Source organism: Culex pipiens, chromosome 2 (assembly GCF_016801865.2).
Source record: "Culex pipiens pallens isolate TS chromosome 2, TS_CPP_V2, whole genome shotgun sequence".
NCBI classification, from domain to species: Eukaryota; Metazoa; Arthropoda; class Insecta; order Diptera; family Culicidae; genus Culex; species Culex pipiens.
The window spans coordinates 157306933-157333964 of NC_068938.1; the positions used below are offsets into that span (position 1 = coordinate 157306933).

General features: G+C 39.4%; 4 protein-coding genes and 1 long non-coding RNA gene across 8 annotated transcripts in view; 1 reads left to right on the forward strand and 4 right to left on the reverse strand.

Annotated features, from left to right (window-relative positions):
- The window catches only part of LOC120414241 (protein Fe65 homolog), a 45429-nt gene extending 23353 nt beyond the window's left edge, over positions 1-22076 (forward strand). For all 4 annotated transcript variants that reach the window (XM_052708258.1, XM_052708259.1, XM_052708257.1 and 1 more), the window contains 6 exons: positions 6297-6424; positions 7282-7380; positions 21204-21334; positions 21395-21591; positions 21658-21840; positions 21909-22076. In XM_052708258.1, coding sequence (XP_052564218.1) covers positions 6297-6424; positions 7282-7380; positions 21204-21334; positions 21395-21591; positions 21658-21840; positions 21909-22055 — 885 coding nt within the window. In that variant the 3' untranslated portion in view covers positions 22056-22076. The remainder of the gene's footprint in view (positions 1-6296; positions 6425-7281; positions 7381-21203; positions 21335-21394; positions 21592-21657; positions 21841-21908) is intronic.
- LOC120414246 (uncharacterized) lies at positions 7754-9010 on the reverse strand. The gene is made up of 3 exons (XM_039575360.2): positions 8444-9010; positions 8178-8381; positions 7754-8117 (listed from the first exon to the last, which is right to left on the reverse strand). Exons 1-3 carry the CDS (start codon positions 8520-8522, stop codon positions 7786-7788), a joined length of 615 nt encoding a protein of 204 aa, XP_039431294.1. The 5' UTR covers positions 8523-9010; the 3' UTR covers positions 7754-7785.
- LOC120414248 (uncharacterized) lies at positions 9175-9779 on the reverse strand. The gene is made up of 3 exons (XR_008212138.1): positions 9635-9779; positions 9375-9578; positions 9175-9315 (listed from the first exon to the last, which is right to left on the reverse strand). It is a non-coding gene; the product is annotated as an uncharacterized LOC120414248 (long non-coding RNA).
- Positions 13334-14167, reverse strand: LOC120414247 (uncharacterized). Its single transcript, XM_039575361.2, has 3 exons — positions 14028-14167; positions 13750-13953; positions 13334-13693 (listed from the first exon to the last, which is right to left on the reverse strand). The coding sequence occupies exons 1-3, from the start codon at positions 14104-14106 to the stop codon at positions 13395-13397; spliced, it is 582 nt and encodes a 193-aa protein (XP_039431295.1). The 5' UTR covers positions 14107-14167; the 3' UTR covers positions 13334-13394.
- Positions 14475-15464, reverse strand: LOC120414245 (uncharacterized). The gene is made up of 3 exons (XM_039575359.2): positions 15267-15464; positions 14996-15199; positions 14475-14932 (listed from the first exon to the last, which is right to left on the reverse strand). The coding sequence occupies exons 1-3, from the start codon at positions 15343-15345 to the stop codon at positions 14598-14600; spliced, it is 618 nt and encodes a 205-aa protein (XP_039431293.1). The 5' UTR covers positions 15346-15464; the 3' UTR covers positions 14475-14597.
- Positions 22077-27032: the final 4956 nt, after the last annotated feature.

A 27032-nucleotide genomic window follows, 5' to 3' on the forward strand; every position in this document is an offset into this window, starting at 1 on the left:
ATGCTCAAATAACCTATAATATCTTATGTTAAACAATATACCATACCATACCAATCAGCATAGCGCACCAGGTACGCGTGCTGTAGCAAGAAGACGCTTCCATCTTTCTCGGTCTTGTGCTGCTACTCTCCAATTTCCCAGGTTACAGATCTTCCGGATATCACCATTCACTTGATCTCCCCACCGTGCGCGCGGTTTCCCTGCTCTTCTGCCTGTTCCGCCAGCTGGTTCAGCGCGGTCAAATAGCAGTCTGACAGGCTGGCTTTCGTCCATTCGGGCGACATGGCCGGCCCACCTGAGCCTCCCGATCTTCGCCTGGGTGGCGATGGTCGGTTCTTCAAGAAACGCGTGCAGTTCGTGGTTCATGCGTCGTCGCCACACTCCGTCAGACACCTGCACTCCACCGTAGATCGTTCGTAACACCTTCCGTTCGAAAACTCCAAGGGCACGTTCGTCCTCCTGCCGCATCGTCCAAGTCTCGTGGCCATAGAGGACTACCGGTCTAATCAGTGTTTTGTACATCGTCAGCTTCGTGCGGCGTTGCACTCGATCCGATGTGAGGGTCTTCCGTAATCCGAAGTAGGCACGATTCCCAGCAAAAATACGAGTCCGGATCTCTTTGCTGGTGTCGTTGTCGGCGGTTACCAGCGATCCCAAGTACACGAACTCGCTCACCTCCTCCAACTCATCACCATCCACAGTTAGAGGGGTGAGACTTGGGGGCCGACGTCCTTCGAACCCCTTCCTCTCATGTACTTCGTCTTCGTCGTATTCATGCCAAGTCCTACACGCCTTGCTTGTACCTTCAGTCGGGTGTAGACATCCTTCACCGTCTCCAGGTTTCTTGCCACAATGTCGATGTCATCGGCAAAAGCAAGCAGCTGGTAGGACCTGTTCATGATCGTGCCACTCGTGTCAATGCCCGCCCTTCGAATAATGCCCTCAAGGACGATGTTAAACAGCGCACAGGATAAGCCATCACCTTGCCGCAGCCCTCGGCGTGATCCAAAGGGTTCCGCTAATTCCCCCGAAACACGCACGTGACACATCACACCATCCAAGGTAGCCTTGATCAGTCGAGTCAGTTTATCCGGAAACCCGTTCTCGTGCATAATCTGCCATAGCTGCTCGCGGTCGACTGTATCATAGGCCGCCTTGAAGTCGATGAAGATGTGATGTGTGGGCACGTTGTACTCACGACATTTCTCGAGGATCTGTCGGAGACAAAATATTTGGTCCGTGGTGGCGCGCGCGCCAGTGAAGCCCGCTTGGTAGGGCCCCACGAACCTCCTTGCATGGGGTGACAGCTGACGGCAGAGGATCTGAGAGAGGATTTTGTAGGCCGCGTTGATAAGCGTGATGCCGCGGTAGTTGCCGCAGTCTAGCTTATCGCCCTTTTTGTAGATGGGGCACACGACACCATCCATCCACTCCTCCGGTAGCTTCTCCTCCTCCCAGATCTTGGAGATCACACAGTGAAGCGCCCTCGCCAGTTTCTCTCCTCCATATTTGAAGAGCTCACCGGGTAACCGATCCTTGCCGGCAGCTCTGTTGTTCTTCAGCTTCCTGATCTCCCTCTTCACCGTCTCTAGATCAGGCGCCGGGAACTGTTCATCAGCTGCGGGCGCTCCAAGGTTGACTCCAACGCCGTCCCTGTTCGCTTCATCGCCGTTGAGGTGCTCGTTGAAGTACTGCTTCCACCTGTCCAACACCTCGCTTTTGTTCACGATCAGGTTTCCCTCGTTGTCCCTGCACACATCGGCTCGCGGCACGAAGCCTTTGCGGGACCGGTTCACCTTCTCGTAAAACTTTCGCGACTCGTTAGCTCGGAATAGCTGCTCCATTTCTGCGCAATCCCGGTCTTCCTGCTGGCGCTTCTTGAGCTTGAAGACCGCGACCTGCCGATTCCGAGCCTGCCTGTATCGTTCCACGTTCCCTCTCGTCGCCTTGTGCAGCTTCTTGTCGTAAGCTGCTTTCTTCTCGGCGGTAATCTGTTGGCACTCGTCGTCGTACCAATCATTCCGACTGACTCGGATCGCACTACCCAGTGTGGCTTCCGCTGCACTGCTGATGGCTGAGCGTATGCGGCTCCAACCATCCTCGAGCGAGGTTGCGCCAAGTTCCTCCTCAACTGGCAGATTCGCTTCCAGCTGCTGCGCGTAACTGTGGGCCACTTCCCCGTTCTGGAGACAAGCGGTGTTGAACGGAGGGGCCCGCCGACTTCGGCGTTGGTTGAACACCGTCGAAAGCTTTGAGCGCATGTCAACTCCAACTAGGTAGTGGTCCGAGTCAATATTCGCACCGCGAAAGGTGCGCACGTGCGTTACGTCCGAGAAGAATCGGCCGTCGATCAGGACGTGGTCGATTTGCGTTTTCGTCCGTTGGTCAGGTGATGTCCAGGTGGCTTTGTGGATGTCCTTGCGAGGGAAGTAGGTGCTCCTGACCATCATTCCTCGGGAGGCTGCAAAGTCGATGCAGCGTTGGCCGTTGTCGTTCGTGACCGTATGTAGGCTTTCTGGGCCTATTGTCGGCCGAAACATTTCCTCCCTTCCAAACCGAGCGTTCATGTCCCCAATGATGATCTTAACATCCTGCCGCGGACAGCCGTCGTACACCTCTTCCAGCGTCGCGTAGAATGCTTCCTTCTCATCATCGGTCCTTTCTTCGTGGGGGCAGTGCACGTTGATTATGCTGTAGTTGAAGAAACGGCCTCTTATCCTCAACTTGCACATCCGCTCGCTGATCGCCGTGAAGCCGAACACGCGATCCTGCATCTTGCCCCGCACAATAAAGCCGGTACCCAGCTTCTTGTCCTTGCCGCCGCTCAGAAAAAAACGGGAATCGGTCTGCCGACCTGGCCAGTCGAGCACCTGCTCCTCCTCCAAGCACACCTCCTGCAGTGCCACAACATCGAAGTTGCGAGGTTGCAACTCATTCGCCAATGCGAACTGGAAACCCAAAAAGTTCAGGGACCTGCAGTTCCAAGAACCGAGTCGCCAATCGGTGATCTGCTTTTTAATGGGCTTCTGCCGTTTGCTCCGGATTTCCAATCTTCTTGCCATTCGCGATCCTCTTTTTCGGTAGGCAGCCTTATCAGGGCCGCGCTACCTAGCCTCGGGGCGACGAAGTCGCCTACGAGCTACCGAGACTTAGCTCCGGTTTTCTCTCGATACCGTAACGGGGGCTTTTGTCTCGAAGCCTAACGGTCTTCATATCCGGAAGAGAACGTAGCAGCAAAACATAAATACACTGCTTTGTGCTTGCGTGCTTTTGCGCTACCGAAATCACCTTTTTAAATTTTCAACAATTTCAAAAACTTTTACGACTTTTTTTTCCTCAAAATATTGCACTCTCGACACACCGCGATCGACCCGTAATGGTGTGCGTGTCGTCACCCGTAGCGAAACACTAGCCCAGGCCACGACCGATCACTTGTTTTGCTTCCTTTGTTTCTTCCCACGATGCCGCCGCTGTGCAGCAGAATAATCTTCACTTTTTTCTGCTCCGCCACCGGTCGCAGGGGAAATATAATTCACTGCACTAATTCCCGGCACCTTCCCGCGTTGATTAGTATCACTTTGGGTCGCGATAAAACCGAGTAACCGTGGTTTTGAGGATACTTTCGCGGAGCCGTATCGAGGCACAACAAGCGCGCACTACTGCACTACACAAACAATAGGAAAGCTTTTGATACCGTCAGTGGGGGTGACATTGGGTCTAGGGGGTGAGATTGGGTCAAAGTATTTTTTTACGGATTTTAACATTTCTCAGGTACTTCTCAATGAAACTAAATTCTGTTAAAATGGTTGTGCAAGGGACACCTAAAGACGACTTTGCTGAGAAATTCTCGTTCCTAGAACAAATCCTGTCATTTTAGCAGCTGTCTAAAGTTGAGGTACGTTTTTGGCCAAAAATGACCTCTCGAAAAATCAACTTTTAAAATTTTTGTTTTAATTGATAAAAAAGTACCCAAACGCAAAAATTGCATGCAATATGTAGGAGAACCGAACCGCACTAATTCCCCATATAAAATTTGGAGAAAAACCCGAATGAACAAACTATTTTTTTTTAATTCAAAATGCACGTGATTCTGGGGACCCCAAAGTTCATGCTGCTTCTCGAGTTGAGTCTGCGCAGAAATTTTGTTGCTCGGTGTTATGCATCCATGAAAATTATCTAGCTGAAAAATTTCAGTTTTCATCAATTCAAATCTAGTGTGATTTTCAGAGGACCAAGATAAATACTAAGACACCGGAATTTTAAAATTATTTTACTTTATTTTAAGACTAAAATAATATTTTCAAGGCCCCCTTAAATTTTCTTTTGGAATTCTACCTTTGTAATGAAATTGCCAAACTGTACATGGAATTTTCACTAAAAGCCCAATCATGCTAAAATTACAACTTACTCAGGAAAATGCATTTGTTTGCAGTTGATTGCACTTCTATTTTAACTGAACATTTCAAAGTATTTTGAAAAAAAAAATTGCTTTGTTAATTTTTATTTGCATAAGTAAGCTCTATTTAATTGAGGCAAAAAGTATCCATTAATACTTAATCCATTTTTACAACTGCATAAAGTTATAAAATATACACATAGCCATCAAAAAGAAAATCCGTATTGCTACGGGTATTTTCAATCTGTGGTTCTAAAACCCAAAATTTGGGAAAAGCTAACAAATTCAACTTAAATGCTAAAATACTTTAAATACAATGTTTAAAATAGATTGAACTCATTTTTGCTATGAAAATATAAATTTTTAGCGTACATGTTGTTTTTCATACTTCAATCATGCTTTTTTGTTTTGAGATCAATTGAAAAAAATATGCTGAAATTAAAATAAAATTTGAATGTTTTTTCGCATCATTTATGCGTCCATTTCTCATGAAATGTTGTAATAATTATATTTTAATGATCCTGATCTTGATCATAAGCATTGATTATAGAAAATCTTAGAATTTCATAGAATTTCACGGAAATTTTGAAATTTAACGATTTTCACGCTGTTCATGAATATTTATTTATGTAATGAGTTTCCTAGTTAAAAATTTCAATGTTATTGAAACAGAATTCAAAAATATTTTGAGATTTGTAGGCATTTCCAGTAAAACAATATTCTTAGTTAAATTTGGAAAAATTATTAATAATGCTACAAAACGTTTGTTTTTAATGGAACAAATAATTTTAATCAAACCTGTAACCATTTAATTCTAATTCCACATTTCTTTGAAAGAAATAAAAAGCAACTTATTGACAATATTTTTATGATTTCAAACAAAAATTTGATTTTGATTGGATTTATTTAAATCTAATTAAAACTATATTCTAAAAGAACTTAAAAATCATTAGATTTTTTTCAGAGATGTGAATTTGTCTTAAGTATAATGCTTTTTTTTAAAGAATATTTGTTCTGAATAATTACAACATGCTAACATAGCAAATAATAGAATTCTAAAACATGATCGTACAAGAAATTTACTGGTTTACTTTTAAAAGTGCAATATTCCTGTTAAAAATTTATTTTTCAATTACTTAAATTTTGAAAAATATTTGCAACGATCTTAAATATATAAAGCATGTGCGTTAGGATGTAACAAAAATGACTTTTTGGCGGGCATTCAAGGGTTTGTTCCGGTGGGCATACTAAGCCCAAATCCAAAATATGAGCTTGATTGGACGTAACAGGAGCTGGCGCTCCGCCCTTCAATTTTAAATGGGATTTAACCCGTAAAAAAAGATTTTTTCAAAAATGTCACTTTTTGAGGCATTTTGGCCACTGAAGCGTTTATTTTCAACATCATTGGCGTGTAGGCCAGATCCTTGCGCATCTTTTGGTATATATAACATTGAAATTTGGAGCAATCTGGAGCTCGGTACCGGTCCCGGCAAAAAAGATATGCGTCGCGCCTCGCGACGCCCTAGACGCCATTTGATTTTGCCGGGCCGGGTTAAATCCCATTTAAAATTGAAGGGCGGAGCGCCAGCTCCTGTTACGTCCAATCAAGCTCATATTTTGGATTTGGGCTTAGTATGCCCACCGGAACAAACCCTAGAATGCCCGCCAAAAAGTCATTTTTGTTACAGTCTAATGTGCGTACTGTTGAATTCATTGTCTCAAAATTTTATAATAAAATTTAAAATACTATTGACAATAATCAGGTTTTGAAATAGATCGAAAAGTTTAGTGAAATTTAATTTTCGTCTTATTTTGTTTTATAAAAAAATATGTTTCTGTTTCAATTAGTTTTCAAAAACATGCACAAGCAGTCAAATTCACTTTTATTTCATACTCACAGGGCAAGGACCTGTTCATGGACCTAGACGATGGTGCTTTAAAGTTAATCGATCCGGAAACGCTGACAATACTGAACTCGCAACCGATCCACACGATACGCGTGTGGGGCGTCGGACGGGACAACGGCAGGTGAGTTGACTTGTTTTGAGTTTAAAGATTAAAAAAAAAACTTCATCCCTCCATTGTAGCACGTTGTGGGTTGGTTTGATGAAGTTGGGAAATTATGATTAAAACCTGAAATCAAGGGGAAATCACCAGAATTGAGCTGTTTTCGGTGTTTTTTTTTGTTAAATTCTTTTTCTGTTTTGGTTCAAGTAATTAGCACTCAATCATTTCATATACTCAATTTCTTACCAGAATCGTCGTTTTCCTTACTCTTTTTTGAATTTTTATGAGTTTTTGTCTTTTTGTTTTCTTTTTTCCCTTTTTCCCGGCTGCGCTATATCTTTCTGATGCACTTCAATACCTGATCTAATACACACACAACCAACATTTCCGTTCTTTAACACTGCGATCTGTGTGTATGTATGTGTTAATGTGCTCTCAGAGAAAGGTATGACATTATGTGTTAACTATGCTAAGAGTGTGCCAGTTCCGGTGATCCCTTCAAGTTACTCGCAAAGAAAAACATTAACGGTTAACATTAGCCAAATAAAGCTACTTTGTGCGCTCGCGAGGGTAGTTCCCAACCATGTCACCCACATTTCCATTAGTGTTTCCCGCTCGTTCAACCTCTCTCTCTGTACGAGGAAGTCATGATTGTAACGATTATGACGCTCCTGCAGAGACATTGACACGTTTCCGAGCGCGCGCGTACCGTGCAATAATCGTAACCTTTGATTAATCAATTAATTAGGACTGTGCCAACAAAAAGCGAACAAAGTCATATGTGTTTGAGTGTGCGTGGGTGGTTAGCGGAGAACTAATTTCCCACGTTTTTTTTTCCTTTTTCCTCTTTTTCTGCCTCCACCACAAAATTTCGGCAGAGATTTCGCTTACGTGGCCCGAGATCGGCTCACCCGGATCCACATGTGTCACGTGTTTCGATGTGATACCGCCGCCAGGATTATCGCCAATACGTTGAGGTAAGTTTTAATTGTATATTAGCATACTGGAACTAAAAGCTGGAACTACACGAGTTTTTAATTGGAAAAATATTACAAAAAATTGATTGTCCCAAAAAAAAAACATAATAAAACTGACTAACTTAACGATTTATTGGGGCAAAACATGTCAAAAATAACTCAAGATAATTATTTCGATGCCATCTTCACACAACCGCCTATTTAGAGTTTCGAGAAAATGTCAACTCAAAGTCAACAAAAACTAATTACACAGAATAAAATTTGATATAAAATACTACATACATATTTATTACAAAAATATTTATTCAATGAACATTAAATATTTGATTCACGTTTGTTTACTTATTATACAAAGAAAAAAAATAAAAAAAATAAAAAAACATTTCTTCTAAAACACTCAAACCTTCAAGAAAACACAACCCCTTCGCAAATCCGCTTATCACGCTCCAGTGGACAATCGAAAAAGTAGATCGCCGGAACATCCCAGTTGCAGAAGCTAATGTACTCGTAGGAAAGCTTCGGGTCATGAAACTTCAAAAACGGCACCACTTCTCCATCCTTTGTCAGTTCCACCAGTCCATCCTGGTGAATCGCCATGGTGAACATCAGCGGGCCGTACTCGCTCAGCATTCCCAAGCTGGACAGCTCCTTCAGCACGATCTGGTCTTTCACCTTGTTCGGTTCCGTACGGACGTAACGGCGGACTTCCGACTTTGTGTTTCGCCACCCGGATAGAACTAAAACATGTTTGTGTTTTTTGTATCGTAAATGTTTAAATTTATAAAGGTTTTAGTTACCAATCTCATTCATCACAGTGCTGTCGTACGGATACTTGACCGGGGCTAACCGCACATGGCCATCGTTCTTAGCGGCAACGCCCAGCCGCAGTTTGGTCACGTTGTTGGGTCCTACGTGGATGTTCTTGAAAATGGCCGTCGAAAAGTAGGGATGGTTGTAGTAATAACCGCCCTTGCTGTTGTATTGTAGACATCCCTCAGTTACTACAAACATATTTTTTGTTTATAAGCCCCGGAAATTAATTTCAAGTGATTATGAAACTCACCTTCAAACTTATTCTCGTATGATTCTAAAGAAGCACATGCAGCAAAAATCGCTAGCGCAAGAACAACCACTTTGTACATCTTGAGCTCTTGAAGTTTATACACCAACTGACCCCGTCACACAGTCAGTTGAGCAATTTCTTGTTGATAAATTTGAGAAACTGGTTGCTAGGGATGATGATGAAGTGCCGATGAGATCGAAGAGTTTTTTTCTTCTCATTTTCGTCGTCGGAAAGATCACTAAACTGGTCATTCGCTTCGATCGAATTTCGATTCGAATCCATCAATCATCATCTATACTATCTATGATAATCGAAATACTGCGAGTTCAGAATGAGTCTAACTAAAACTGTTGAACCGATGAGTGTGCTTTGTGCAGTTTGTTAGTGATTCCCCTACTGATATCATTTTGTGACTGAAATGTGCTTGCTTGTTTTCTTTCATGCCTTGTCTTTTTCACTTAGCATCTTATAAATATTTATGCAAATATTCGAAGAGATAGGGACACTACACTTTACGTTGTTATTTATTTGATATGCTAACACGGGCATCTTTTATTCTGCCTTAAATTTTTTGTTCATCTACAGTGGGCAATCGAAAAAGTAGATTACTGGAACATTCCAATTACAGAACCCTATGTACTTAAACGATAGTGTCGAGTCTTGAAACTCAAAAAACGGATACTTATCGCCATCTTTTGCAAGCTTCGCCGAACCATTAGAGTAGATAGTCAGGGTAAACATCAACGGATCAAACTGCGATAACAGTCCATAACTGGACTGAATCTTAAACATTGAATAGTTGATCATTTCTGAAGGGCTCGTTCGAACATAGCGACGTACGTCGGTCTTAGTACCGGCCCAGCCAGATAGAACTGCAAGGTAGACGAAAAAAATATGACTACGTGTCTATTAAACTATAGTAGACATTTACCAATCTCATGCATTAGAGTCCTGTCGTAGGGATTCTGCACTGGGGCCAATCTAAGAATACCGTCGTGATCTCCAAGTATTCCAAACCTGAACTCTGTGGCGTTGTTAGGACCTCTTCGAACATTTCTGTATGCACCAGTTGAAAAGTAAGGATGTGTGAAGTTATATCCCTGATGGCTGTTGTACTTTAGACATCCTTTGGTTGCTGTTGAAGATAAAATTGGAACCCAAATTTTCCTTATAGTGGATTATAAGTCTGACCTTCAAATGTATTTTGATATGCACTTTCGATTTGGCCACTCAACACGGTCACAATGGCAAAAACAACAATAACGGAAATCATCTTGAAATTGACTGCTTACATCTTCACATCCCAGCGGCTTTTATTGAATTCAGGCAGTGCGTCAGAAGTGGCGTGATGCATTTACCGTGTTCCTAAGAGATATTAAGAAGAACTAACTACTTACGTGTAGTTGAAGGCTTTCTTTTAACTTAAATTTTATTGCACATCCAAAATGCCGACAAATCGCGCTTTTTCATAATTTTTTTTTTTGACACGTTCTCCAGCGACAAAAAGACACGTTTTGGATGATAGGTCGAATATTTTAAATATTCAATCGTTTTTTAATCGCAGCTGCATTGTTAATCCACATGTTTATCACAACTAAAAGATGACTCATCAACTTGTATGAAACCAAAAATGGTCGAAATGTCGCTCCGTTGAAACTTCGCGAAGTAATCGATGTGGCAAATGAAAAGTTCGACTTAAAATTAGTTTTCCATAAACACTACTTGCAGAAAACTCAATTTCTAATCCGAATCTTAAATAACTATTACAAGTTTTGATTTTTTTTTAAATCCTCAGTTGACAACTTTTAGCGCATAAGAAAAGTACAACTTAATCTTATCAATGCAAATAATAGACTTGTAGAAGGTTGTAACCAGATTTTATTAGCTCAACTTATCTGATTTTTTGATGTAAATTTACTATGCGATAAGACTAATGAAGAGTAGGTGAGATGTCCATTTCCATATTGAGAACAACTGGCCAAAGGGCCATAGCCAAAGCCACAAGTAGGGGGAGAGGGGGTAATTTGCACCCCCTAAGGGAAAACTGTGATTTCTCAACCATTAAAGCATTACTGTGAAAGAATTTTGTTCGATGTTCTAAAACAACTATTATTTTTCGTCATCCTTGTGAAAAAAGTCTTAAAAAACCTCAAAATTGTTCGAAATTATCGAATTTCTAAAAACATTTTTGATTCATTTCAAATAACCATGCGGGGCAATATGCACCGCAACATTGGGGCAAAATGCACTACAACAACGGGGCAAAATGCACCACAACATGGGGCAAAATGCACCGGGTAAAAGCAGTTTTCACTAGTCACCACTACATGACACCGCTGTTTTTACAAAGGAGCTTCAGAGCGGTGCATTTTGCCCCGACCACGCTTTTTGCAGAAAATTTAATTAAAAATGCATTTTTTGATGTTTTTGGACTCATCTATCTATAGAATAGTGAAGATTATGGCAAAAATTATATACCTCAATACTTACAATAACAATAGATGCTTTTTATATTGTCCAAAAATCATAATGAAAGTTCAATGAAAATTAGATGAAAACACAACATTTTGAAGTTTTGCAAATAACTTAAGCTGTTTTTTTACTACGATGCTCAAATTATTCCAGAATGGTTTATTAATGTTAAGCTTCCAATTTCTATGAGTTTTTCCCCGGAAAATTCTTCCAAATACCGAGATAAGCAGGGGGTGCATTTTGCCCCGGGGGTGCATATTACCCCCTCTCCCCCTAAATGCTCGACAACTGCATACATTTTTGATTGTTGTTCTGAAACATTGCTTTCTTTTTGGATTTTTCCTTTCAAAGTTAATCGTTAAAACACGTTTCGATTTAAAAAATCGCCAAAAATCCATTTTTCAACCAATTTTGATCTTTAAAAATTAATGGAAAGAAGAACTCTTAAAATTTTAGAAAATTTATGGTTGTATGTTTTTCTTTGCCAATGTTTTTAAAAATGTAATTTTTTTAGGGCTCAAATTTGGCTGCGTTTTTTACTAACATTTCCTATATTTTAAGTAAAAAGAAGTATGCAGTAATTTTCCTAGTGCCCCAGACTATGCCTCTACGCATTTTTTTTAAATAATTTATATGATAATTGTGCCATTTTATTTAGCTGAAAGTGTGAAAAACAAGCAAAAATTGAAAAAGTGACTGTAAAAACATGAAAAAAATGATAGGCAAAATGTAATGATACGAGGTGGTAGATTAGGCCAAATACTACCCAAATCAATCATAAACTAAACAAGATAAATGCAAATTAAAATACTAAAAGTGAAACAAGAAAAACATATAACAAGAGAAGTAAAGTTTTTTGTAGAACAAAAGTTGCTCAAAATGACTTCCTGAGCACGGGAAAAATTATTTGATGGTAGAGGGATAAGCTTCATAGAAAAAAAATGACGGTAATATTCATCAGGAAATGGTGACAGATTTTGTGTCAAAAAAAAAAAAGATTAATTTTACCCCAGAAAATGATGAATTTTCATCAGTTTTTGATGAATATTCATCAGGTTCACATTTTTACACATTTTTTATGTAATATTACTCAAAAAAAGAGGTAATATTCAACCTACCAAATTTTCAACATTCCAAAATTCAACTTTTTTTTCTGTGTTGGTCAGGGTACAGCGAAAAAAAAAGTTGAATTTCGGAAGGTTGAAAATTTGGTTGGTTGAATATTACCTATTTTTTGAGTAATATTACATAAAAAATGTGTAAAAATGTGAACCTGATGAATATTCATCAAAAACTGATGAATATTTACCAATTCCTGATGTAATATTACACATTTTTTTCGACACAAAATCTGTCACCATTTCCTGATGAATATTACCATCATTTTTTTCTGTGTAGGGTTTAGCAGATCCTTTAGTCCAGACAGGGTTTTCCTACTCGATTCTGCTGCATTTGTTTGGTTGATCATTGTGTGCATTGTCTCGAAGTTTGGTTGAATTGGTTACCGGAGTCCCGAGTTATAATTACAAATGTTTACGAAAGTCGGGCATGTACGTGTGTCAAACGCGTTCTGACCTGAAATCCCTTTGGCCAGTCGTCGCACTTAAAGCAATTTACATGGTGTGTCAAGATAGCACGACAAGATTGAAATTTCTTTCATATGAAGAGAGACAACAATGCACGTAGTTTTTTCGGTTTTTATTGAATATCTCCGGATTGTTATCGAATTTTGGGGATCTGTGAAGGTCAAAACACCAACACTGACGTAACACTTCATGTAATAAATCTGCTGAAATTTGTCCCACCACGATTCACCTTAATTTCTTTCTTTGAAGCACCCCTTGACGATAAAAAATGTTTTTTCGCAACACTGCTTGACCCATTGTTTGCAAACATGAATGATATGAATATGAATGAATCAGCTGATTTGTTCTTACAAACAAAATAAAATCAGTGTTGTCCTGCTGTCACCTTTTACGAAAAACCGTTTGACAGTTCACCGGACTTACCGGAGGAGTGATTGCAAGGCGGGTCATATTTTTTACTTGAGTGCTACGTCGGTGTCGGTGGTCAAAAGATGAGGCATTGTGAGTTGCACAAAATGGCGTACCTAACTTAATTTGACCCACAATGCACGTGTGACAAGATAGCACGACAACGACGATATGCCGGTTCTACCCTTTTTGAAGGTAATGAAGGATTTCTTGTTCTAAGTCAAATGTGTCTCAAAATGTATGTAAATCTTGTGATTGAATTATGACATCCTGCACGAGAATCTTTAGTAACAGAAATTATTTTACAATTTGCTTAACACCTTTTAGAATGATGAATAATAGCAATTATCAGGGAAGCAAAATGATATCTTCGTACGAAAACTAAGGGGAATGATAAAATAGATTTTTCAAAAGATTCTGCATGTTTTAAATTATTTGATAATTTTATTCAAGTATATTTTTTTCTGTTTTAAATTGCTCATCTTCTACTGAATGTGAGGACAATCAAAAAAGTAAATTACCGGAACATTCCAGTTGCAGAAACTTATGAACATGGACGAAACCTTGGTGTCTTGAAACTCTAAAAACGGATATGTATCGCCGTCCTTCGTAAGCTTAACCGCTCCGTTCGGATTGATTGACAGGATGAACATCAACGGTTCGTACTCGGACAGAAGCCCGAGACTAGACACTTCTAGGAGCACTTGTTGTCCGGCTGTCTTTGCTGGATCCGTTCGGGTGTAACTTCTTACTTGGGTTCGAGTGTTTTCCCAGCCGGAAATAACTGTAAAGAAAAGTTGTTTAAAAATTATGTTTCCTTACCAAAACCAGTAAACGTACCAATTTCGTTCATATAATTTCCATCGTATGGGTACTGAACTGGAGCTAGTCGTATAAACCCATCGTTCTTTCCAAGAACTCCAATTCTTAGCTCTGTACTGTTGTCAGCATTTTTACGCACATTGGTGAATGCACCAGTCGAAAAATAAGCATGGTCAAAGTTATAGCCTCGAACGCTGTTGTACTGTTGACATCCTTCAGTAACTAATCAATTGGAAAAGAATTAAACTACTGTTAGTTATGCGATTTGTAATTAGTTTTAGTTATGGTGCACTTACCTTCAAACTTATTTTCATAAGCTGCATCCGTCCTACTAAGGACGCTCAGAATGACAAGTACAACTGTTGCGAAAATCATTTTCTCTTGAACTATTTTCTACGTTGCATTGCAACCGTTTATATAGCTGCACTTACAAAGATACATTCACAAGTAAGTTTGTTAGAAGCTATCTTATCATTGCAAATTTCCGATTTCTAGTCAGTCAAAACTAGTTCCGTTTAGGAAACACATTACACAATCGAAAGATATTATCGAGAGCTTTTTTGTTTATTTTTTTCCTTGTATGTCGCATTGTTTGAGGAAAGTTTTCAAGTGGGTCACGAGGTAGTGTTCTGCTAGATACCTGAGTTATATAACCATGAACAATTAATTTCGTTTGAAAGAGATTAAATTTGATAGTCATGCTAATAGATTTGGTTGGAGCAAATTAAAAAAAAAAATGGTGCAGAATTATCATTGATTTGGCAACATCAGAATGCATTCGATGAAGAACTCTCAACTTCAATGCCTTTTTATATTATATCAATCTTTGTTTAATGTTTCCAAGCGAATATTCAAATGAATCAAAACTACGTAAACGCAACGCTTCCCTCGCACGATCTCGCATCGATCTCCATCGGGCAGTCGTAGAAGAACACCAGCGGCACGTCCCAGCTGCAGAACCCGATATAGTTTGCCGATAGCAGCCGGTCCTCGAACTGCAAAAACGGCTGGCGGTGCCCGTCTCGGATCAACTGAACCCGTCCACCCGGATGCAGGTCCATTCGGAACATCAACGGTCTGTACACCGATAGCAGACCGTTGCTGGACTGTTCCTCCAGTTTGATTTCATCTCCACGATGTTGGGGCGAGGTTCGGAAGTATCGCCGAACAACGGTTTTGGTGTTGGCCCAGCCGGATAGCACTAAAAATTGTGGAGATGGTCGTGAAACAGGTTTGTGCACAAGCAAGCCTTGAAGAAACTAACCGATCTCGTGCATCTCGGTATTATCGAACGGGAATTCCTTCGGCGACAGCCTAATGTGGCCATCGTTGTTGCCCAGAACGCCCATCCGCAGCTGGGTGACGTTTCCGCTTGTCACCTTGGCATTATCGAAGCCGCTGGTCAGGAAGTACGGATGGGCAAATTCGTACCCATCGTTGGTGTTGTACTGCTTGCAACCTCTGACTCCTGATGTATTTGACATTATTATTAAACAATATTAAAAATACTCAACCAATTGTAGCTCGTAACTTACCATCAAAATAGTTGGTAGAATCCGATAAACAATTTACCCACAAAAACTGACAAAACGTTAACATAATCAGAACCAACATAGCGAATTGATGAACTGGGAACGACTGAGGGATTCCCCAGACTGGTTGTCGCAAGCTTTTACAAGCCAAACAAAATTTTGAAACAGGTTTGTTAGTTATCTCTTTCTCCTTTGGAGAATTATTTGGGTGAGAGAAGCTTAAAGCGACGTTGTCGTGCTATCTTGTCGCACATCGCTTTTTGACGTTCCGAAAAAAACGCGTTTTAGTAATTAACCTAGAATGAAAAAAAGCGAGCACGGAATGAAAACAATAACAAACCCGTTTTGTTTGGCTGAAATTATGTGCATTGTCCCGAAATTTGGTTCAATTTGGTTGCCGAAGTCCCGAGTTAAACTTTCACATGTTTACGGTAGTCGGACTTGTACGAGTGTCAAACGCGTTCTGACCTGAAATCCCATTGCCCTAAACATCAGGGTGTGTCAAGATAGCACGAAAAGATTGAAACTTCTTTCATATGAAAAGCGACAACAATGCACAGAGTTTTTCGGTTTTTATTGATTAGCTCAGGATTGAAATCGAATTTTGGGGATCTGTGAAGGTCAAAAGGTGAGGCAGTGTGAGCTGGACAAAATGGCGTTCTTAACAAAATTTGGCACATAATACACGTGCGACAAGCCGGCTCGTCAGCGATGAAGAGTGAGAACTTCTAGGTTACAACCACTGATAGCTGGCTGATATTAGTGACATGTTGGTAAAATCAACCAAAATTACTGTTTTTTATTTATCTCAGATTCAGTATTTCCTTACAATAGAAGTTCATGAGGATAACTCAACCAAATTGGCCCTTTTCTAATGTTTGTTTCTTTTTTTGGGGGGAAACATATAAATACTCTCCGCGTGGACAATTTTTTATACAAAAGAAATCAGCATGGACAATAGGTCTTTCAAAAAATGAAACCATAGCATTATCTATTTCAATACATTTTATTTCAATATAAGGTCCTTTTCTTTTATAAAAATATAATTTAAGTGTGAGGAAGGTGTATTTTTTTTTATTTTTTATTTTACTCAATAACGGGCTACACTTTGATATCACTGGTAGAATTTGATGCATCAGTATAGATGCTACCGATAGTTAAACAAGTACTCAAGCCGTTTCCAAAAGAGTAAAAATGAGTTCTGAAATGAGATGAATTGTTGATGAAGTTAGAATGATATTCCAGTTACAACGATATTTAGAGGCTGTTATCTTTATATTGTATTTAACATTATCAGGTTAATTCCAATTTTGATGAACCTTAAAAAAATATGTTCAAAAAAACGCGCTGGCTAATAATTTCTAAGCACAGCAAAAAAAAACCACAAACTACTTAAGAAAACGCAATTCCTTCACATACTCTTCGATCAATCTCCAGCGGACAGTCGTAGAAGAACACCAGCGGAACGTCCCAGTTGCAAAATCCAATATAGTTTGTCGATATCTTAGGATCTTGAAACTCCAAAAACGGATGCAAATCGCCATCCCGGGTCAGTTGAACAAACCCATCGGTATGGTTCACCGCCATCGTGAACATGAACGGCTCGTAGCTCGAAAGCATCCCCAGGCTGGACTGTTCCTTGAGTTTGAGTTCCACGCTGCGATTGCTCGGTGAGGTGCGGGAATATCGACGCACTACGGTTTTCGTGTTGGCCCATCCGGACAGTACTGAAAAGGTGTAATGACGTTAGAAATCGTTTGAAAGGCAGACGAGTACTCGAACAAACCGGTTCTCCCGCAACCTACCAATTTCGTTCATTTCGGTTTCGTCGTACGGAAAGCCGGTCGGCGCTAGCCGTACGTGACCGTCGTTGTTGCCGAGAACGCCCAGCCGTAGCAGCGTGACGTTCTCCCGGGTCACCTGGATGTTCCGGAAGCGGCTGGTGGCAAAGTACGGATGGCCGTGCTCGTACCCGTGGTTTGTGTTGTACTGTTTGCAGCCCCAGGTGGCTAAAGTGACACTTTCCTTGAGATCATTTTCTACGAATCAAATAGAATTACCTTACCTTCAAATTTATTCGTTGGCTCCAGGGCACCTATCGTGCCCAGAAGATGACTCAAAACGATCGTAAAAGTGAGAGTGTACATTCTAGCTTGAAGTGCAACCGGCGACTGCAGTCTGGAATCAGTTGGAAGACGAATCTAAAAATTTGATTGACACGAAGCTAAAACAGGTTTAGCGGGGAAACCGTTCTAATCAGATGGTTTGATGCGGTGAATGACGTGTGGGATTACCAAGTGATGAATGTGATGGAAGATAGGGAGTGAGAGAGAGGGATCCACTTTAGAATAAAAATACAAAGAGTGGTGGATTTGAAAGTGAAATTGAGTTAACACTTCTTTGGTCGTTCCTACTGATCATGCATAGATTTTATGCACATACTTTCAAGTTTTTAAGGCAGTTTTGTTCAAGATCGTGAGTTCTTTCAGAAAAACCTGAAATATCCAGTACTCTGTTCTAGAAATCTGGATTTTTTTTTTGCGAAAACATAACACTTATCCTTATGTGTGTGGGACTAACTTAAATTGCGTCCTTCTCAGCTTGCTGTTTTTGCATATATGGGACAATTTAATTTAACATCAAAATAACCTTATCTACATAAAAAATCACATTTTGCTATTTTTTTTGAAACTCTGTGTTAACAAAAGGTTCACACTTCAGACAATGCAAAATATAGAGTATTTATGTTAAACTTTTCGAAATGGATTCCAGCATGCTTTCATCCGGCTGTGTTAGTTTATATTAGATAAGATTAGATTGGATAAAATTGAATTTTCCGGGAGATTGATTCGTAAAGTGATAATTTCAAAAAATTGTGCTATTTTTTGAGGAAAATTGTGTGATATTTTTTAATTCTGCATTTTTGTTTGGCACAATAGGAATAAATATCAAACTTCCAGAAAATGTATTTTTTTTAGAAATACTTGTTCTTTTTTTCGTAATTCTTTTTTTTCTTAAAACCTATCTAACTTATTATAAGTTTGACTTTGCCCACTTTTGTGATACAAGGCAACAGCTTTCAGATACAAAAATATTTATAAAACATAAAATCGAATTATGCCCATATCAATTGATCGTGATCTTGCTAACTTGTCGCATGTGTAATTTTGTGCAGCCTTTAATGGCCCAACTTAAAAAAAAAAACAGAAAAATACGTCCAAAACCCATTTTTCGACACATTTCGATGCCTCTGTGCTCTCTTGTGCTAACTAGATAGGAATCCCAGAAAGCTTAGTACAAGAGCACAGATGCATCGATTTGTTAGGGTTTTAAAGCTTAAAATCATAGAAAAAAAATTATGTTATGTAATTTATGTATCAAAATTAAAAAAAAAACTTAGTCTTCGATAATGTCTAAAAAAACAAAACATGAAAGGAAACGGACACAAAGAAAATGACAATCTGTCAATTTTTATTTTAATACAAAATTAGAATAAAGTGTTTTGCATAACAAATATAAAAAAAACGAAGTTGACGTTATAGCTGTCGGCCACCATTGCTAGTACCAACCACTAGTTGTCTTCCTTTTTATCTACAAGGACTTCGCCGCCCTGGGCTCCTAAGTGTTTGAAAGTATGGCACGGAGCGTCGGCGCCGAATACCCATATTTACACAAAGAATTTTAGAGCGCCCGCCGCGGGATTCGAACCGGCGACCTCTGGATTGTGAGTCCAGTGCGCGGTCCGATTGATCCACACGGGCGGGACGTATCATTCAAATATCATTCAAATTATATTTCATGGTCTTTTCCGCCAACTCGGTAAAAACGGGTCTACAGTCTGACTAAGGCAAAAGATTTAAATTACATTCTAATTTTGTGATTCTGTTTACGTTTAAACAAAAATTAATACAAAAAAATGTTGCTAAATTTCCATTAAAACTAAAATTCCACAAAGTTCACCTCAATATTTGAATTTCCAGAATATGTATTATTTTTCCTAATTCCGAGTAAACCGGGATAAATTATGTAAATCATGAGAAAAATATTTATTTGCTGCCTAATTTTTGGTTTTCCAGCTTAAGTATGACCCCTAAACTATTCAAATGTGATTTACAATATTTAAATCCGGCCAAAATGGCGGTGATGAAATTGATTTTGTTATATTAAAGACAGTTGACCACTAGGGTGACAATAAAAAAAATCGACATCAGAGATACCCTCTGACTCGATTCCTAATGCAAAAATAAGTATCTGTGCCAATTTTGAGCCAAATCGGTTAAGGCTAAGGGGTCGCTTTTCATCGTTGAAGTTTATATGGGGAAAATCATGAAAATGTATGGGGAAAAACATGATTTCAGTAATTTTCTGCTAGGTGGCGCAGGTCTCGCCCAAAATTGTCCAAGTGTGAGATTCTTGTAGGAAATTTAATTCCCTACAACATTACCGAAGGGTGCAAAACGATCCGAGTTGATCCTGATTTTTGGTGATTTTTCTAGAAAAAAATATTTTCTTATATACTTCCTATATACCCCTTGTATACTTTCAAGTATATAAGCCGATTTCTTTTCATCGCATTGCTAATAACTCACCCTTGCACCCTTCTACAAAGTTGTAGGTAATTAAATTTCCTACAAGAATCTCACACTTGGACAATTTTGGGCGAGAAATGCGCCACCTGCTGCAACATCCTGAAGCGATGTTTTTCCCCATACATTTTTGCGATTTTCCCCATATAAACTTCAACGATGAAAAGCGACCCCTTAGCCTTAACCGATTTGGCTCAAAATTGGCACAGTTACTTGTTTTTGCCTAAAGAATCGATCCAGGGGGTATCTCTTGCGATATCCCAAAATTTTCAATTTTTCTTGTTACCCTATTGACCACTCAAATTTCACTAAAATGAGGTCACAGAACTCGATTTTGTTGTAAAAAGGAAGCAAATAAAAGAATATTAAAATATAAATGATTCGATTACCCGAGGTCCCATAAAAACCTTCGGATAATCGAACTTTGGATAATCGAAACTTCGGATAACCAAGGCTTCGGATAATCGAGTCTGAACTGTACTTGATTTGGCATAATAGCCGAATTTTCAATTATGGGCAATCTTTCTGATTAGTCATACATTTCTCTGATCTGTAAATTTCCTGGATAAATGAATTTCAAGCATAGAAAATGTAAAATAAAATCAATAAACCATGGCCAGCACTTAAAATTTGCAGTTCAAAAAAATCTGAAGCAGCGTTTGAAAACCTTGTATTCTATTTTGATAGCTGAGACTTGACCTAACTATTTAACAAACCTGGCTTATTAAGCTGTAATTTAGCACTCCGTTGTTTGTAAATTAATTCCATCAAGCATGAGCATTTACGAAATGGTTTCAGCTGCTTTTAGGCCCTGTTCACATGTTGCTCCATAAATTATATATTTTTTTTTTATTATCAGCGTATTTTGGTGATATGATAAATCTTCAAAATATTTTAAGGGTTTTTCAATAACAGGAAAAAAACACGAAATTATGCCAAAATAGAAAAAGAGAACGTTCATCTATCAAGTAACACAGTAACGGGGGGAAGAGGTCGAGGGTATTGTTAAGCTTCATACAAAAAATTAAAAATTTGTATAGAAATTTTGTTTCGAGTGAGAGGAGGGTAAAAAATCCAAACATTTGCATTGCGTTTTAGATAGGATTTTGATCGTGGTATTTCGTTTAAATGTTATTCATAGGCAATTTTCGAGAGATAACGTGATTTTCTTCCTCGTTATTAACGTGGGAAAACATTTCAAAACTAAATGAAGATCAGAAATGAACGTGTGTAAATTTCAATAAATGTTTTATTTGCCATAAACTCGTGTACTCCATGAACAATTACTAAACCTTAAACATATTACCTGAAGTACTAAATTTAACCTCATTCATACCGTCATTCTTCCAAACAGAGACATCTGCAAACGGATAATGATCGAGCGGTCCCTCCAGATCGATGCGAACAGTTCCAGCTCGAGCAGTTCGCGCTGTGCAATTCGTCCCACTGATCTGCCGACCGAGAATCGACGATGGATACGGCACCGTAAGTTTCCGCTCTAACCCCCTCCCATTATCAGACATCTAATCTAACCACCCCGCGCAGCATCCTTCCCGACGCCCATGGAGGAGCCGAAAAAGGTGCTCAAAGCCATGTACGTGGGCGCAATCGAGGTGAACCAACCGACGGGGATGGAGGTGCTGAACGAGGCCATCGACAAGATCGTGTCGACCAACCCGATCGAAAACTGGGACAACGTGAACGTGTCGGTGGCGCCCAGCATGATCAGCGTCAACAGTTCGGTGGGTTTTTGGTTGACGAATTTACTGTTTGCGAAATGTTGCTACTTTACTTTTACCAATTTTCAGGACCCCGATGCGCGCCTCCTCTGCGAGTGCCGGGTACGCTACCTAAGCTTTCTGGGCATCGGCAAGAACATCAGGAACTGCGCGTTCATTATGCACACCGCCCAGGACAAGTTTGTGGCGCACGTGTTCTGCTGCGAACCAACGAGCGGAGCGCTGTGCAAAACCGTGGAGGCCGCCTGCAAGGTATATTATAAGCTCGGTAATTTGAATGAAGCTTATGGAATTGTTTGTTTTTATGCTTCTTCTGCCAGCTCCGGTACCAAAAGTGTCTGGACGTCCATCCGGAAGGCAGTGGGCGCTACTCGGCGGACTCGCACACCCCGGGAAAGGGCATCGGAGCGACGCTAAAAAACTTGATGAGCTCGTTCTCGCTTAAAAAGGACAAGGCCAGCTCCTGAGAACGAGCCAAATCACTGCAGGTAATTTGAATGTCGAAATTGATTGGAAAAAGCAGTTTTCTAGATTTTTTTCAAATATGAAAATTAATATGCACCTAGACAACTGCTTCAAAGTGATTTCTTGCATTGCTAAAACTCGTACAACTCCTTTCCTACGTGGTCAACCTCCTAAATATCCCTTATATTTTCCTCATAATCCCTAATCCGACTCTCCCCCTGAAAACAACACACACACACACGCACAATCACACAACCCCGTCACCCGATGTAGTAAAAAAACCACCACCCCCGTATCATCCCTCTCCAAACAGGATATCTGGCCACTTGCCGCAGCATCCTCCGCAGCGACCGCTAGCACCACCACCACCACCACCACCACCCAGGAGCGGGAGGTCATCCCCCATCGGCACCTGCAGTCCCCGCTGATCAGCAAGAAGATCTTCGAGTATCCCAACAGTCCGTAGCATTTGATGCTGCCAGCAGCCTGGCAGAGAATCTCCGCGTTCGGCTGCAGCAGCAGCAGCAGCACCCGTGTCCAAATGAATCCCGGCTTTGCCGGAAGCAGCTTCGGTAGCAGCCGCAAGTCGTCCCTCTCGTCGCTGTCGCTGGCATCGTTCGCCTCGTCGGACACGTCCTTCACGGCGATCTCGTACACCAGCCATCACTATCTTATGCCGCAAGGGCAGCAGCAAACCAGCACTAGTAGATTCAATGGTGATAGTAGCGTTGGCAGAACCTTGCAGCAGATTCAGCCGGATTCGGTGTCGGAGCAGATGTTCGAAGAAGACGACGTCTTCGACGGTGATCTGAACGAGGCCGGCACTGGTGTCATCTACGGCAAGCTAGATTGTGTGATTGAAGAAAACTTGTAGGTTGCTGCAGGAAGGAGTACTTCTTTTGGTTTGCGAACGCTGAGTATTGGTGTACTTAAAATTAGAGATATTAGCTAAAACAAGGGTACTGTAAGAGGGAGCGCAGTGATGGTAGCTTAAGAAAAGTCCGTTTGTGTTGGCCAAGGATTGGTGGTGGGAGCAGTTTGTACTTGGTACACAGAGTTGGATTCGGAATGCTAGGGAAGAATACTGCATCAGGATGGGGATGTTTTGGAAGCATCAGTTGCTGTTGAGTAAATTACGGAAGGTATAATATTTTCACAGAGTTTTGATAATGAATGCTGTGGATATTATGGTGGCATGACGTTTGCATGAAAAATCCTTACAAAATGACGGTGACGGTGGAGACGGTGATTTTAGCGGATTGCAGACTAGATTTCGCCATGTGATGTGATGACTGTCTAAGCCCAAGTTACCTGAGAATTGATAGTTTGGAATAGAACCAATTCCACCAGAACCCGATTCTCACCTTAATGACAGCCATCCATTGCCAGCCGCTCCAATCTTCACCGCTCACCAGGGACAAGGAGAGGGATTTGGATGACGGGAAGTGTTGATGCTCCACTTTTTAAAGGGGATAAGGGAAAATCTCCACGGTGTCTCCTAGTAAGTTTTGCTTCCTGTTGGGCGATTTTTGGGAAGGTTTTTAAGGTCTAGGGTACGCTCTAAGCAAACGTTGCGACCAATGGCATAATGTATTTAAGGGTTACAGCTTTATTCTCAAGGCAAACAGCTTTATTCTCAAGGTAAAACCACACACGAATTCTCAAAAACATTCAAATAGCAAGTCCAGTCATGGAGATTTAAAGAAAAATCATTTTATTTGTGTCATTAAATAACTTCTATTAAAAACTCATATCAATCTTGTAATTTTCCCAAAAAATATCATTGATTAAATTCTTTGTATTTTACCAATATTCTGGAGTTTTACAGACATGATCCATTTAAGCCAGAATAAACTTCAAAATGAACTATTCTTAATCCATTGCTAGATGTTAGACAACCATGTAGAATAATGGTTTTTTGATCAAAATGTGAACAATTGTCCAAATTTTATGACACTTGGTCAATAATTACCGTATAAAAACGCTTGTAAAGCAATTGTACAATAAAAAATGAAAGGCGATGTTTTACTTGCTAATTGGGGACTCTTGAAAGAAAATAGCAAGCCATGGCCATGCATTTGAATGAAAAAAGTATTTTAAAATGCATTTTAAACCTGCCCAGTTGCTTTGCAATCATTAGTTTTCAAAATATCTAAAGGAGTTATTAGACTACGACAATCAAACAAACGAACTCGCAAACAAACAATTTTTTTTGACAATTTGACTGCTTTGTTTGATTGCCAACATTTGTTTGCGGGAGCGTCAGGCTGTATTGTCGTTTGCAAGCAGAACATAACCAAACTTTTCGGCACCATCCACAAACGTCAAATCAATACAAATTGCTGTTGGATCTTTTTCCAGATCTCTCCCGGAAAAGATCCGGCAGCAATGTTGTATGGCTTGACGTTTGCGGACGGTATCAAAAAAAAGGTAAACAAAACACTTTGTGCATCAGCCAATACATTTGGCTATGTTTTCGAGTTTGCCGCAAACAAGTTTGCGTGTTTGGCAAACTATCAAGGTGTGAGTTTGTTTGTTTGCCATATTCTAATAGCTTCTTAAGTAATAAAGAAAATAGTTTTTTGGCCGAAAAAACGGTACTGTACAATGGCATTTTGGAAAAATTCAAAATATTTTTTATCGGTCGCAAACATGCTGAGTATGATTTTAAACGCAGGAAAATGCATTTTAAATTGTTTTCAGTCGATTAGACTTCTATTTTGTTTAGAAAAATTGAAGTTTTCTGAAAACATATTTTTTTTGCCCCTGATTTTTTTTAAAATATCAGCAACGGCCTTACATTGTATTCAATAAAAATTTCACTTCTTGAAAATGTTCTAGAAACCCAGCCTTACATAATCCATGGTGGAGTAATGACAGCGTAAGCTACATAAGTTGCAAACAATATTTATTGTAATTTTGAAAATCACTTTGGACAAATGAAAGTTGAATTAAATTTGAAAAATTTAATAATTGTCTATCTACAATTAACTTAAAAATAAATTAGCGTAAGAATTTCAATCCATGGAAAGAATTCTGATCTTCTACAATAACAAAGTGCGTTGAAATGAGATTTTTTTAAATTTGCGATAAGTTGACGTTGACAAACAACTGCATAGCAAAGTATAATAGCCATGCAAGATATCTGAATTAATTGTAGATAACGGTCGTAAGTTATGTATTTTTTCCAAAAATCTCATCTATTCTAAACAACTGGTCATAAAGATTGAAATTTCATATTTAATTTTAACCTTTTAACTTATTCACAGCCAACTGTGTTTCTAAAACATCCCCTGTTTCATTTACAAAAAAAATCCAAATCTTAAACAATCCCACAGCACCAACAAACAATTTTAGCTAGCAAAATACAAAAAATGGTAAACAATTTTTCAAGTCAAAGTCCAGTTTTTCCACGCGAAAGTAAAACAAAAATTAAAACAAAACTCTGTCCTAACAAAAGTGAAAACAAAAAACAATTGCAACAACAAAAATATACGCTTCAATACAGGTCTGATTTCTTCCTTGGATAGATGAGATGAGAAGCAAAGAGTTAGAGAAAAGAAAGAAGGAAAATGTGCTAACAAGCTAACAAACAGGTGTAAATAGAGAGCAAAGGAAAAGTTTGTAGAATTTAACTGAAGGCAAGTAGAAGAGAAAGCACTTATTTTTGCATATTGCGTGACGCGATTCTTATTTTTAGGAATAATTTGCAAATCCCAGTGTAAGATCAGTGTCATCATAGTGAAATGAAAAACGCGTAATATATTTTTGTATTAGGAGAAAAAGCTAACCAAAGAAAGCTCGAAACGCCCGTTTTTTCCGTTTCGTACATGTGTGGGCTTGATGGTGCTGGTAGTGGTGAGAAAGTGTAGTTGGAAAAGTGCTTCACCTGGGAAAGGAGAGAAAAGGTTCTCTGTTCAAATTCGTTTTTCTTTGTACGTAGGCGTTCGATGCTTAAGCATAGGTGTTGTATCTCTAGGGGGTATCAGAACAAATAGTTGTAGCCGCAAATGAAAATAGCGCTAATCCACCAGAATCGAAACAAATATCAACTTACGTTGTTACACGGTAAATAAAACATACACACACGTTTAACGAAAAGTGACATATCTGAGCGAACAAAAGAAAAACAGAGATTAAAAAGGCACGAAATGTCTCACCAAAAAGCAGCTTTTCCGATTTGGACTTCTTTCGAAATGGCTAAAACTACAACTGAAAAAAGGGCAAATTCTGTCTGCAGCAGATGGACCAATTTTCACTTCCACTTCAGGAATTTTACAAACACATCCACAAAGAAACACACACTCACACTAGTACATGGATGAGAAGAGCGCATTTTCCCCAACACTGTCTTTAGCTATTTACACAAGAGGAACAACAAATCTAAACACGAAAGAAAATGCCGTCGAATAGAGAGATGCAAATATTTTATCAGACCCAAAACCCGAACGAAGCTTACTTGCGAAGAAAACAATCGAAAAAGTGCTTGAAATGAGTATATTTTAGCTGGCTGCTTTTCTCAGTTTGTGATGACCATTTCGAAGTAGACGAAGAATAAAACAGATTTAATCACCGACTTAACACACCGACAAACACTCACCATCCTACTAGAGAAACACCATAGTCAATGTATAAGAAGAATGTTGTCAGCAAAACAAGCAGGCAAAAAACGCATGTAGTCGTCATAAAAGTTCATAAATTTGACCAGAAATTACATTTGCCCCGAAGATATGCACTTTCATTCACTCGAATCACACATTTGACAGTGATACACTCTAAAATTACTCGAAAAGAAATCCGGTTTGAAAATTGTTTAAAACACAAAAAAAATATAAATTTATTTTTGAAGCATCTTTATTGTAACATCGAAATATTCATGTTTTTTTTATAAATTATTTATTCTGTAATTTGGCTTGCCAAGTTGGATACATAATAAAAGTGTTAAAAAAATTGAGCTTTGTAAAAATCTGTAAAAATAT

What these genes read in the sequence shown, in the direction of transcription:
- LOC120414247 (XM_039575361.2), bottom strand. Translation starts at nt 14,106, where the DNA reads ATGATTTTCGCAACAGTTGTACTTGTCATTCTGAGCGTCCTTAGTAGG. An exon ending in TTATGAAAATAAGTTTGAAG is followed by an intron (nt 13,954 to 14,027) that starts GTAAGTGCACCA and finishes CCAATTGATTAG; the next exon opens with TTACTGAAGGATGTCAACAG. An exon ending in AAATTATATGAACGAAATTG is followed by an intron (nt 13,694 to 13,749) that starts GTACGTTTACTG and finishes TTTTCTTTACAG; the next exon opens with TTATTTCCGGCTGGGAAAAC.
- LOC120414245 (XM_039575359.2), bottom strand. Translation starts at nt 15,345, where the DNA reads ATGTTGGTTCTGATTATGTTAACGTTTTGTCAGTTTTTGTGGGTAAAT. An exon ending in TTCTACCAACTATTTTGATG is followed by an intron (nt 15,200 to 15,266) that starts GTAAGTTACGAG and finishes CAAATACATCAG; the next exon opens with GAGTCAGAGGTTGCAAGCAG. An exon ending in TACCGAGATGCACGAGATCG is followed by an intron (nt 14,933 to 14,995) that starts GTTAGTTTCTTC and finishes CACAATTTTTAG; the next exon opens with TGCTATCCGGCTGGGCCAAC.
- LOC120414246 (XM_039575360.2), bottom strand. Translation starts at nt 8,522, where the DNA reads ATGTACAAAGTGGTTGTTCTTGCGCTAGCGATTTTTGCTGCATGTGCT. An exon ending in ATACGAGAATAAGTTTGAAG is followed by an intron (nt 8,382 to 8,443) that starts GTGAGTTTCATA and finishes ATATGTTTGTAG; the next exon opens with TAACTGAGGGATGTCTACAA. An exon ending in CACTGTGATGAATGAGATTG is followed by an intron (nt 8,118 to 8,177) that starts GTAACTAAAACC and finishes AACATGTTTTAG; the next exon opens with TTCTATCCGGGTGGCGAAAC.